General features: G+C 40.7%; 1 protein-coding gene across 1 annotated transcript in view; it reads right to left on the bottom strand.

Moving 5' to 3' along the window:
• The window catches only part of FUNDC1 (FUN14 domain containing 1), a 25,477-nt gene that overhangs the window by 2,156 nt on the left and 9,260 nt on the right, over window positions 1-14,061 (bottom strand). Inside the window, exons 3-6 of the mRNA XM_025205274.1 lie at window positions 13,774-13,983; window positions 11,515-11,671; window positions 9,448-9,523; window positions 1,484-1,612 (exon numbers count right to left, since the gene is read on the bottom strand). Of these exons, the coding sequence (XP_025061059.1) occupies window positions 1,484-1,612; window positions 9,448-9,523; window positions 11,515-11,671; window positions 13,774-13,983 (572 nt within the window). The remainder of the gene's footprint in view (window positions 1-1,483; window positions 1,613-9,447; window positions 9,524-11,514; window positions 11,672-13,773; window positions 13,984-14,061) is intronic.

The following is a 14,061-nucleotide window of genomic DNA, read 5'->3' as shown; positions in this document are numbered from 1 at the left end:
TTGTGGCCCCGGGGGGGGGGGGGCAGGAGCCGCCCCCCTCCCCCAGATGAGCTGTGGCTCCATCTCGCGTTCTGCCCTGGCTGGGCAGCGTCTCCTCCACCTGACTCCCTTCTTCACCATGGGGAACATTGATCTGCCTCCTCAGGCCCCTTCCCTCCCCCATCCCCTTCTACCACAATAGATTTTCCAGCTGCATGCAGCTCTCCAAGCTGTTGGGCTGTGCTCCTCGCTGTCTGCATGCTGCGCGCGCACACAGGCATTTATTGGCCAAATTATCGACCACATCAGGCTAATTTCCAATCCAGCCAATTTTCTTTATATCAGTGCTGATCCGATATTGGACCCATGTATCGGTGCACCTCTAACTTTTTCTTTTTCTAAATAAGTGGTCCTGAGCAATATTAGAAACTGTGTTATAGTTTCTCTTTACTACATCAATACCAAGCACAGAATAGACATTTTGGAGAGGGTGACACTCCCTAATCTGGTGTTCAAGAAATTAGATGGAAAACTACCAAAGGCATAATAGTTCCTGTTACATAGATGTGAACACCTTCACTTAAAACCTATCAAATATAAAAAAAGATTAATGACTTTAAGCATATTTCAGTAGCAGGTACTTTAGAAAGTTCCTGCAAGGGCTATATCAGAGGACAATAAAATCCTCTAGACACTGCCAGCAGTACCACTAACTGGGCATCCACACATATAAAACAGCTTAAATATTACATGTTTATGAGTGCAACTCCAGCTACAAAGGGCTATAACATTTATTCAAGAGGTACAGGTTATTGTTTTTTCAAAATAGGCTTTTTCCCCCTCCCAGTTCAAGGGAACAATTTGATTTTACTGAAAGTGATAATCAACCCACATTCTGGGAATGTACAGGGTGTTCTACAGCTAGTTAACTTCACAGAATGGGCACATTGCTTTTCATGCACATTTTATGACTAAAAGCCCTGAAGCATAATCAACCATGAGGCAATCACTTGTCATAGTCCACCATAAGAATAGCTCAGCTGGAAGCTAAAAATCTGTGAACATCAATATTGCAAATATGTTGGACTGCAAAGATTCTATATTTATTAAAGCATACCCTCAGCTAAATATTTTTGGAAAGTCTGACTTTAGGAGTGGGTCTAGGTGCCTTCCATTTGGTATAAAACTTTGCTTAAGGCTTTAGATAACAGGACTGTCATAATCTACAATGAAAAAAGTCAGAAAGCTTAGCCAATAGGAAAGTATTTAGCAGTTCAGACCAGGGGTTTGTGTACCCCTGGGGGTATGCAAGACATCTCTAGGGGGTACGTGGGAGAAATTGTGTAATGGCAGATTTAATTTTCATTATAATAATAATTAACCTTTAAGGGGTTAAAATATAAAACGTATCTTGGTAGGGGGACACAGGCAGTTGGTAAATCTGGGAGAGGATACGTAGTAAGAAAAAGGTTGAGAACCTCCAGTTTAGACCAAAGAGCCTTACCTCTTCGATGAGGGTATTGATTTCAGGTGCTGCCTTATTTGCTCGCTTTTTTAGCTGTTTTTTTGCTTTGTTTACATCTTTTTCAACTCTCTTCCAGTCAACTTGTACATATCCACTATGACTAGCAATCTAGGAAAATTAAGAAGATTAAAACAATTATAGACCAATATTACTTGTAAGAATCAACAGATAAGAAGTTTGCATATACCCAACTTTAAGAACTGGTTGGAGTTTGCCTTTTCAGATAAAGGCAAACTACAGATGCTACAGAGGTTGTGCTTCAGCACACTAGCAATATTTCTGCAATAAGATATAAATATAATCTGAATAAGAACTGGCAGGATTCAACAGATGCTTGTTCATCTCATCCCCCTCCCCACTTTATTTTGTAATGTTGGAGATTCACATTGGTTACTGCTTTATAGAAATCAAAAGCATTTTGATAAGATGACTAAAAACAGCTGTTTCAGTTTAGTTTTTCAGAAATATTATAATAATTCAAATTTGTGACAGGACACAGTAAATCTCATCTAAACTTCTGACAGAAGACTTATCTTCTCATCTTTAATATTAAAAAACCTATATACTATTCAGCTCATTCCACTGTTAGCCAAAAGTGCTTTATTTAGTGTGTTGGATCTACATCTCCAAATAAGGACCGAGTTAAATTTTGCAGATTTTCTTTCCATTAGGCTGTTTACCTTTCCAACCGTCATATCTGAGCTCTCACTTGTTCAACAGAAGAGATACTAAATTTTTCAAATTATTTAGTAGAAATGGTCTTTGAATTACTAATTATTTGCTTCTTGTCCTCTTGAAGGCTTAGTTCAAGTGTAGTGGCTTCTTAACCTGGCAGTGGAAATACCATGTATCTGTGTCCATGAAGGCAGTTTTCTTGAACCACCTTGCAGGAGAACTGCTCTTCTAACATGGTTCAGAACCCACCAAGGTATGGTGGCTTTAAGCCCAGTTTATGGAAATAGGAATCTCCTCCCCTGCTTGCTCCAAGGGCCTTCTGGCTAAGGGCAAGCAAAACTCAGGGGCATCCGAACCCCAAGCCTCCAAGCTTAGGCCCGCCAGTAGGATGCCCGCCAAAGCTTTTGGAAACATCCCAAGCCCCAGGTGTGGGTGGAGAATGTTTGCCAGTAGTAGGGCCACTTATGGTTCTGGACTCTTGGGTTTGGAATTAGTTTTAGCTAATTTGGCCTCAGCTACAACTTTAAATAAAAAAAAAAAAAACTACCAAAAATGAATGATTTTAATCTTGTGTATTTGTGTATGTAAGAACTCTTGGTGTACATATGTGAATATATTTTAAAATTTGAAATATGTAATAAAGGCCCATGTCCTGCCAACATGCAATTATTTCAATGAGTTATGTGAAAGTGTTACTGGGACTGGGGCCAAAGTGAATGCATTAAAAGACTGAATTGGTAATCACTGGTTACTTTAGTGACCACAATCTTTACTCCTCTTTTCAATATACATTGAAAACAAAGACTTCATTGGCAACACACTAACAAGACTGAGAAATATCCAATAACTAATAACTAAAAGCTGCTACAGTTAAAGCATTAAAATAACAAAAGCAACAAGAATAATTTATAAAAAAAAAGTTCCATTATCCTTCCAGCTCATATTTTCTTAAATATTCACTTATGAAAACCATGTTACACATTCCAATAACCACCTTTACCTTAACCCACAACACACTTAAGAACTGTTCAAAAAAGTGTTTTAAGTTGGATTTTAAAATTGATAGGCAGTATGAAAAGTTGCATGAAAATATTCTCCTACCCTGCATTACATCACAGAAATTGGAGAACTTCATATCAGTAAACTAAAGAGGTTGAGAACTCAAATTTGTGAACAAGGTTAATTGTCAGCTATGGAGCAATGAACTCCACCTTCATAATTCCCTCAATTTAAATATCAAATTTTGATCTGCAGCCACAGTTCTGCTGAAGCCATTAAATCAGAAAGCATACCTTCCACACAATGTTGCTCAGTTTGCTCCAGCCTGCATTTATTCACATGAGCTGCACACAACTTTGTAAAGGAACATAACAAATAGAATGCAGATGCACATGGAGGTAATTGGGATTACTAAAGAATTAACCTCTACATCGTTTCACTTTCATTTAATGAAACTGAGAAGTTTTGGGAATAAGGTGAAAGCTTGATACATTAGAATATACACAACTGATTACAGAACAGGCAGTGGTTATAAGAATACCCTGCTCCAGAAGTACAGATTTCATACTGAGATAGGCAGTAGTTCTAAATAATCAGGCCCCAAATACTTTTAGTAAAACCTGTCAAAACTAGAACATTTAACAGCAAACTTCCATCAAAAAAATCCAACTGCTTTGGCACTTCTGTTGAATGTCCCTCAAACTCTGCACAAAACAGCTGTCAAGTGGGATATTCAGCACAAGAATTAATATAGCCCTCACCTTTTGCTTTTCGAATTCCCAAAAGTAGCAAGTTGCCCTCGCCCCACTTCATTGAGATGCCCCAGCATACATCATGCCATGTTATCACAGCTACTACAGAACCCCTGTGGAATAAATAACCAGGCAAAGCCTAGTGTTAAATTTTGCTTGCTGCATGGTTTTCAAGGGTTTATTTTTATTGCTGTTTGATTTTGGTCTTAGTTACAGAAGCACTTAATTGAAGACTTGACTTGAATCCATCAACAGTGTTTTAAATGGAATGGCCTAAATATGGAAGAGAAAGTATAAATGACTTACTAGAAATGAAGCTCTTCATGACAAATAATGGTAAATACAGACAAAACTGTGGGTCTTCGATTGAGTACAAACAAGAACAAAAAGCATTAAAGACACTGTCGCTGAAATGAACAATTATAAAAAAAAATTATATATATATGGATATATGGAAGCACAAAAGAAGGTGCTTTTTAAAAAAAATTTTAAAGCAAGTAACTCATCATAGCAGATCAACATTTTAAGGAGCTGACATTTTCCCCATACTGGGTGCATCTATACAAGAAAATTCATGTGCAGAAGACTAATTCTACTGTGCATTAGCATGGCAGGCAAAACCTGTGCTAATATGCTAATGCACAGATTTAATCTAATGCGCATTAACATAATTAAAAAAGCATTTATCTGCGCTAATGCACAGTAGCGCTGGTTACAGTGCATTAAGTTAGTACCTATCACTCCAGGTACTAAACTTAATACATCGTAATTTACAGCACATTAATGAACATATAGACATGCCCAATGTGCATCAGGCCTCTTCTTTTAAAGATCGTAAGTGTGGTGCCAGTTGATAAATTAAAAATTAACCATGTAAAACTGACTAATTTGTTACCCATTTGTTATAGGTGAATTTTTAATTTTTTTCTAATGTCTATTTTTATTATAGTGGATTGAATCAGTCATGTATCAACATATTAGGATAAATAAAGTCTTTTGATAAAAAGTGCTATGTAGCTGATCAAATTAACTTGTTTCAGATACCAAATTCTCACAAGATTTAGTTACAGCATTGACTTATAATAGTTATACAGGTTGATTAAATTAAATTATTTCCCTCTTCTTTCTTCATCTAATACCCTGACCAAGGTGACTTTTGAATGGATTTAGTCATGAAACTGCTAGCTGGCAGTTTTCAGAGCTTGAAACAAGTAGCTTCTGCTATTCCTAAGAAGTGACAATGAGATACACAATTTTTGTCCAACTAGAAACCCTGAATCAAACTGCTATAAAAAAAATGCAGAAGTTCTCTCTTAAATATCAGAGGCACTCTGATTATGTAAGCACTCTTTTCTGCTATTCTCCAGTCTTACTCCAGTAGATCTTTGGTAGTTAAATGTCTTGCATCATGAGGAATCATTGAAACCTGCAGCTTTAGGGAACTTTTTTTTTTTTTTTTTTTTTTTTTTTTTTTTTTTTTTTTAAATAAAGTAATGCTTAGCTGCATGCTGAGTGTTCTTCTGCCGATTCAATGCTTGAAGGTATTTCAGAAACTAATGGAAAAAATGGTTGCCTATGACACAGTGGGGAAACTACACAGTAGCTTAGGGTTACCATATGTCTGGGTTTTCCTGGACAAGTCCTCTTTTTTGGACCCCTGTGGCTGCATGTGGGCGGGTTTTTAAAAATAAAAGCAAGTGTCTGGGTTTTGTGCTCTCCTGAGCTGGCTTCTTGGGGCTGGGAGCAGCAGGCAAGGTGATTGGCTGTCGGGCGTCATGTGCTCCCTGTGCAGGCTCTGGCAAGCCAGGTGAGAGAGAGAGAGAGAGAGAGTGCGAGTACGAGCGAGCACAAGCAAGCAACAGAACATGTGAATGTGGGAACTGCTTTGGCAGCAGGGCTGGGGGGATGGGGGGGGGCAGGGGTCTGCAGGTCAGGAGCAAGGGGCACTGCCAGAGCTGGGAAGGGCACAGGGAGCTGTAGGTCTGGAGTGAGGGGCACAAGCTGGGGGGCAGGGGCTGTGCATAGGGAGTCAAGGGCACTGCCAGGGCTGCAGATCAGCAGTGAGGGGCACGGCGGATGGGATGGGTTACTGTGGGTTGGATGTGCAGGGCACTGACAGCAGCAAGGGGCTGTGGGTTGGGACTGAGGGTCACCAGCAAGGAGTGGGGGGCAGGGTACTGCTGCTTGGAAGTGAGGGTCACTGGCAGGGCTGGGGTCAGTGGGTCCAGAGTAAGGGGCAGCAGAAGGGCTGGGGGTGGTGGCTTGTCAGTGAAGGGCAACAGAATGGGCAGGGGCAGGGCACTGGCATGTCACTGCCCCCCTCTCCCATCATATTCCCCCTGCCCTACAACACTCCGCCCCGCCCCCCCCGGGTGACAGGTATCATCTTTTTTGGACCTGGAAATATAGTAACCCTACTAAGAATATTGATGGCAGCATTGCCTAACACCCATTGTTTACAACAGGTACTCAAACCATGGTTCATGGGCCAGATCAGCCCACAGAGCCATATCATCCAGCTCTTGGGGCTCCCCACACATCCAGAAATCTGGCAGCAGGAGAGCAGTAGCAGCAATTGCCATGCCCCTATGGCCAAGTTGCTGAACTCACAGGGAGCCCTGTGGGCCCAAAAATGTGGCCCTGAGGGCTGTATCAGGCACACTGTATCATGGTGTACTGGCATGGGCAGAGGTGACATGGAACTGGAGAGGGAGCCCAGGGCCCAATCCAAGCGCGCAGGGACAATGGGGGTGGTGCAAGACCCAATGATGGCACCCAGGCCCTGATGCAACCCACTGGGCCAAAATATAGAGCACCACTGGTTTATGACTATGTAGAGAAGTTATATTGTCCCATAAATGATCACTACACACTAAATGATTTTATTTGTGAATACTTGTTACTTTCTGACATCCCTAATATTTCTGGAGTCACACTGTGTACTTGGATGAGGTTGATATCAGTGAATTCAACCACACTGTGCATTTAAAAGAGGTTATCAGTGAAAAAAAATAAGGACTAAAAAAAGTGTAATTACGCTATCACACATTTTATGTCTAAGTTTAAAATAAAATGTAGCTAGAATTAGGAGTTACAAAGACATTTACTACATTCATTTCCAGCAGAATCTGAAGCCAATTAAAAATTATATAAATTAACCTAGTTGTCGAATACTTTTTACCTCTGTGCTAAGCATCCTTTTCAGATATAGCATAGATAAGTCCAGCCAAAAAAAAGAAGCAATAGATCTGCAAACATATATGGAAAACCTATTTCCCTCACTTGTCTACAGCATTTTACATTTTTGTAAGGTAATTTTTAATCCACATTTTGCATGAAAAGAGTTGATGAAGACATCCAAGTGACTGCAGGCTGTTTGGCCATGCAGAAGTCACTTTTGTCCCCAAACTCATGTTTTCCTAGGCAAAAACTATTTTAAATACTGGGGTGCAATGAGTACCCCTAAGCCTCACTGGTTATTGCCTGTATAAAAACTTGCACCTCTGAGTCATTGGGAATAGTTCATAATAGTGGTTTACCAGAAACAGTTCAGCCTGCTCACAGCTGCAAACTGACTAGTACTCTGACTAGAACTCTGACAGTCATTCTTGGGCTTTTCAGATGTAATGTTCTTATGGCACTTATCCCACAGTTTTAGGTATAACTACCAAAATAATCTTTTACAGCTCAGAAATGACATTTGACTAATTAAGGGGCAACATTCAGAAATCCCATGATGGTTGATTGTGACACAGGGCATTCAGCATCAAGGGAACAAGGAAAACTGGGACAGGCTTTTCAAACACCTTTGCACAACAAAGATAAGCTCTAATTCTCTCTAATATCATCCCTGTCTTTAAAATAACTTTTCTATATTTTGAACCAACCTGCTGGTTGAGTACTAACCATTCACTCACTCTCTCTGAAATGGCCTGAGTAACAAAGCAGGTCATTTTAACAGGGGAAGGGTCAGTGAAGGTAATTAATCATCACAACAGCTTACAAACAGATGCCACAGATTCTCCACCACTTGAAGTCTTTAAATCAAAACTGGTGCGCTTTCTAAAAATGCATAGCTTAGTTCATTGGTCCTCAACCCAGATTCATGGGCAGCAGCTTTCTGATGTCACTCACAGGGTGCATCTACACATGCCTATTATTGTAGAGCCATAAACTCCAGTGCTTATTGCTCCCAGGAACGTGTCTGCACATGCACCTGGGAATCACAGCAGGTTGACCCGGGATGGACCAGCCCCTGCTGGCAGGGTGCCCGGGGAGTCAGCTTGCCAGCCTGGGACTGCTACCCAGCTCAACGTGCTACAAAGGGGCTGGCCAGAGGACAAAGGTGCGCTACGAAGGGGCTGGCCATGGGACCAAGGTGCTTCAGCCGGGGGCTAGTCAGCAGGCAGCCCTTGCACTGAAGCACCCTCATGCCCCAGCCAGCCCCTTCAGCATCTACACATGCGCTGCTGTTTTTTACTCCGCAGCAGGATAGTACTTGTTTTACATCTTGTTTTACAAGTACTATCCTGCTCTGAAGTAAATTTGTTTACTCTAGCCTAAGAGGGGCGCACATGTAGAAGCAAAGACTGTGCAGCTAATTAGTCTACTGTGCAGTAAGTGTCTCATGTAGACATGCCTACAGACACAAAGACATTAAAATGTTAAAACAGAGGTTGACAAAGAGAGCAAAGGATGGCATCACCCACAATACATCAGCAGCTCAATACTGTTGTTCATGGACCAGAGAGGGTTTAGGGCCACTGTTATAATTTAAACCCAACTTCTGAGGCAACATGCAAGTGGTCAGACTTAAAAGGTAATAATCTGGCCTACAGCAGAAGTGAAAGTAAGTCTAAGCCAGGGAACTAGAGGAGTTGATAAAACTACTCAAGTGAAGGCTGGGGAGGAAAGGAAACCTCAGAAATGGGCCACAACTGAGCTACTAACAACTAAAGGGAGAAGAGGAAATAAAATGCAGTGTTCATCTCAAACACCTGCTGCGGGAAGAGTTAATGCAGTTTGTCTACATTTATTTCCAGGAAGATAAGTAACAGAATTTTTTTGCGCCCTCAACATTATGATAGCAAACTCAACCCTTTGGCTGGGATTTCATAGAAACCTAATTCCCATAGGCACTTTTGAAAATCAGAGTTATTTTTTCCTTGATCTATTCATCTGGTTTTATTTTTTTATATAAACAATTTGCTAAGCATGGCAATATTAAATCAAGTACAGAACTTCTGTTTCTACATTAAGGTTTTATTCTTTCAGTTTACTTCAAACTATTAAGAAAATAATATTAATGATAAAAGGATCATCTAAAAATCTTTTTTTTTTAATTTGGCACAGAAATACTGTAGCTGAGACAGTTTTTCAGATGGTAAATTTAGTAGGAAAAAGCAGATATAAAACCAATCGTCTCCTTCCCAACAGAAGTAAACAAAGCAGTTTAGTCTTTCCCATATACTTTGAACAAAATAGTATCTAAATATCAAAAAGTAAAATCCTACATACTTGAAGAAGAAGAAAGCCACCGCCTACTGCAGTTGCTGCAAGTTTTCCAACTTTCTGGAACAAAAATCCTGCACACCTTAAGAAAACCAAAAAACACATTCCAATGAAATTGTATGTCCCAAAATATGACTTTCTAGAATTGTTGTCCAAATGCCAGATAACATTTGGTGTACTGAAATGAGTTTCACCTCCCTATTTCTTAATTTGTAGCCTGTAAATTTATGATTGGGAATTTATGATAAGCACTTTATTGGTAATGTGTATTAAAAACTAGTTACAGCCATAGTAATCATCAGCTAATGGCTATTCAGTATCCTCTGTAAAGCGGGCTGGTGGCTTCCAGCATTGTCTACACACAAAAGTTACACCTCTAACTATACTGGCATAACCAGTATTAGTATAGATGTGCCTTTACAAACAAAGCCATTCCCACAATGAAACATCATAAGCTATACCAGTAAAAGACATTCTTATACCACCATAACTTCTAGCATTGATGTTCTTAAACCAAGTTAATTATTTCCACAAATAAATTACAGCTCTAACCAGAAAAGTTAGGGCTTAGCACTGCTTAACACCCCTCCCCACCCCCCCAAAAAACAACAACAAACAAACCCTGTGTGTAGACAAGGCTGAGTCTATTTTTTTAGCAGAGAAAAGCCATCCTCCCATTAAACATTCCTCCTGGCCACCTGAACCGAATCATCCACCACCTCACTTCTAGCAATGGGCTGTGCAGGGAAGGTTAAAAGTTTTTTGTAGGACTGTTAAAAAATGTCACGGTCACTGCACAAACTGCACCTTCAATTCTAGGCCTCTCAATTTGACAAATTAATAAATATTAAAATCCACCTCAAGCTTTTAGGAAAAGAAGTTATTTTAAAAATATATATCTACCTACCTTTTAACAACTTTAGAAGTACATCTTCAGGTTTAAAAGTATACTGAAACACTAATATTTCTACAATGACTAACAAACATTAAATATTAAGAACTACCTTTGTGATTTTATCAAATTGTAAAATGGAAATTTCACTTTCATTTCTAGAGTCTCATCTTATAATTTTCCTTTATTTGTATTGACAGGATTTTCCTATTACTACATTTAAATAGGAAAAATCTGTTTTCATTGATTTGAGTGTTTTCATGAGCTAATAATGTTTTAGAGTAACTTACATTACTCTAAATGTTAATACTTATGACTCAACTTTAACAAAACATTTCCATTAAATACCTCTTCAGCTAAGCCAAAAGCAAAATGTTAAGTCATGCTATTTTTAATAGAAATAGCTTTTGCTTTTAAAAATAAACTCACTTTAGAAAAAGAGAGGCTCCTGATTAAAATCTGTCCTGCCCCAATTTGTTTATGATTGCTTGCATGTGTGAAGTATATCTCAATCACATTTTATCACAATAATCAGGTTCTTGTGCCTATAGTGGTAACTAATAAAATACATAATAGATATAAGAAACATAACTATATCTCCTAATTTTCTATTTTTTCCCTTAGTCTTAAGAGTGCTGACACATCTTCTAGGAACGCTTGCAATAAACTAGCCAGGGGCTACTTTGCCATGTATGCATGTTACAGATCTCAAGTAAAGCTTTAGAGTAGTGGCTCTCAACCTGGCTAGACTTGAGACAGTTGATGGAAAATCCCACTTCACAGTTTTAACTCATTTTTAACTCATTTTTTGACTATGGAAAAATAATAGAGCAATTCTTCTGTTGCAAAGAACTTGGAGGATCACAGCAGGTCAGAATGTTTGTAACAGTATGGATTCCTACTTGAAATCTCTGGGTTTATTTTGTGAAAGATGTTTGAACGCCTGATAGTGCTAACTGTACATGACAACCCGTGGCATCCTTGAATGAATTTCAAGGCTATGGCACCCTAGTTGACAATACTGCTTTAGAGGCATGATCTAGTGTCAGCATCAGTTGAATTTAAGTATCTATTTAGAAAGTCACCATTAAATGTATTTATCCATTTCAACATCTGTAGGAAGAGACCAATTCAGGACAGATAAACACACGACACAATAATCAAAAGGAATCCTCTCTCACCAGCCAGTTACTCCGCCCATTGCAATCTGGGTAGCTACAGAATACTTTTCTACAATTGGTCCAGAATTTCGGCCAAACACACGATTCCACCAATGGTGACGCCTCGCATATTCTGTTAAATCCAATACTTCATATGACTCATCATCACTTTCGTGGTCTTTAAAAAAAGAAACTTTAGTGAGTGCTCAAATTATAAAAGTATTGGTTCTGAATTTCAGTCATATAGCATAAAAGTTTACTATGACAGCTAAAGAAACTAACAGAATCATTTACTCTGTGATACAGTTATCTAACACAGAGGTGCAAGCCTTTGGCCCACAGAGCCCTGGAAACCAAACTGTGGGACTCCTCCTGGATTGAGATATTTGGCAGCGAAGGAGCAATGGTAGTTAATATTACCACCCTTCCCTGTTGTCAAAATCCCAAACCCCAAGGAACAGGTCAGAGCTGGACCATGACCATCACTCAGCACACCCCCGTAGGGGCTGGGCCACACCCCCTTCCTGCCATGCAACCCAGTTGGGGTCAAACTGCACGCGGCCCCTCCCCCCACATGGCTGTTCCAAGGCAGGGCCATGCTCCCCACCTCTCTCAGGGCCAAGTCAGGGTTGGGCCAAGCCCTCTTTCCCCATAAGGCTGGACCAAGCTGACCCACCACTCCATTTCCCTCCCCACAGCAAGATGGGGTCCTGCTGCACACACCCTAGTCATTAGATTGGGTCCACCAGCCAGATGCAGCTCACAGGGGGATCAGGCACTGCCCATCTGGCCCCGTAGACAAAAAGGTTGAACGCCACTAGTCTAACAGAATGGTTCAAATTCGAGTCTGTAGACCAGTGGTGCTCATCAGACTCCAGGCATCCCATGATTGACTCAAGGAACCTCTCAAAAATGCTAACTCTTAGCTCTTGATTTTTTGACTATGGAAAGATATGAGAGCAATTCTTGTGTTGGAATGAACTCAAAAAGACCACAATAAGGCAGACTATTATTAATAATATGCATTCCTATTTGGAATCTTTAGGCTGATCTCGTGACTCCTGTCAGTGAAAACATTGCATGGCACCCTCGAAAGGATCTCAAGGCACCTTGGTGGAGAATCGCTGCTGCAGACCAACAACAGTCTGGAGAGCCATACCAGATGATGCCCAGAATGTAGCATTTTAAGATTGAAACCGTAGAGAACTACGGCTCTAACGGAAGAGATCTAAACAGAAGAGACCTTAATTCATGAAAGGATTGTTTTTTTAAATTAAGTCCATAAGATCAGAAGAGAGCCACTGCCACAGAGTTCTCTCTCAGATGGACAACCTCTGCTACCCAAGGTCCCTATCTTCAGTACAATAGTCATGTGCCTACAGAGTCCCAAGTTCGACAGGACTTTGCCAATCTGGAGTCAGTTGTACAATCAGTCCCTGCACTGCTGACATTCAAAGGTTTGTGGAAAGAGACAGATATTTCTTCTTTTTTTTTTTTAATAATCTATTTTTAGAAGTAAACTTCAGCTAAGAGAGAAACTCCTTACTTTAAAACACAAAGGGCTCTAAAGCATATTGTGGATCTTTGTGTAGCACTTTAATAACATTCCAGACAAAAAAAAGTGACACGATTGCAGGGGAGAAGGATGTAGACATAAATATTCCACAATATCTGGATCACCCATTCTTATCTTTTAAATCTTGAAGGAAAAGAGACTAAAAAGACAACAGGCTTATAATTCTCTATAGTTTTCTATGCTTCTATGATTTCTCTCAGAGCTGACTGTCCCAGGGTTTTTTCTTCCATCAAAACACACACAAGAGCAGTCTGCTCAGGGGAAGGACAGTCCATTTGCACACCGGGCCTGAGTGGAGCAGGGGGAAATATCATTTCAATTTTTCAACCTAAAAACCCCCAAACAAACAGGCTGGATTTGAATTGGAGCTGTTCCTTCACTTCTTGCCTGCAGCCAGCCCTAAAAAAGCCTATGCTCCTACATTAAGTACCCCTGAACTGTCCAAGGACCCTGCTAAAGAAAAGCTGGAGAGAAATCAGTTGTCAAGTTGTTCCACTTTTACAAGCGTGATCTTTGGAGCCGGTTGGCTCTTTCCGGAGTCAGGGAGTCATTCTGCTGGTGCAATGAAGAAATCTTAACAAGCTTTTGGGTTTAAAAACCCTTCTTCAGGCAGAGGGAGACACTGTTGGCATTTCGTGTGCTCTCCTGGGGAGAGTCTGCACCATTTTAGCCACATACAGGGCTGGTCTAATAAAAGGACTCACATTTGCCCTCAGCACCTTGACTCCTGGGCTTTGCCCAAGCCAATGAAGAACCGTTGTGGCCGTGACCAAGAAGAAAAGAAAAAAAAACACCCTGCCACTTCACTTGTACCCATGAGTGTCCCCCCCGGCCTCTCAGCCGCTCCCCGGACTCGAACCCGCGGCCCCGAGAACGGGCGAACACAGCACAAGCGCGTCCCACAGGGTTGGGTGCTGCGTGACATCACGCGCGGCTGCAACAGACCCCGCGCGAGCCCGCGAGGGGGAGGGGGGCACGTCTCGCGGGGCCCG

The sequence above is a fragment of the Alligator sinensis genome, unplaced genomic scaffold (assembly GCF_000455745.1).
Source record: "Alligator sinensis unplaced genomic scaffold, ASM45574v1 scaffold243_1, whole genome shotgun sequence".
In the NCBI taxonomy this organism is placed as follows: domain Eukaryota; kingdom Metazoa; phylum Chordata; order Crocodylia; family Alligatoridae; genus Alligator; species Alligator sinensis.
Note: the sequence above shows the minus strand (reverse complement) of the source record. Positions and strands in the feature narration are given on the sequence as shown.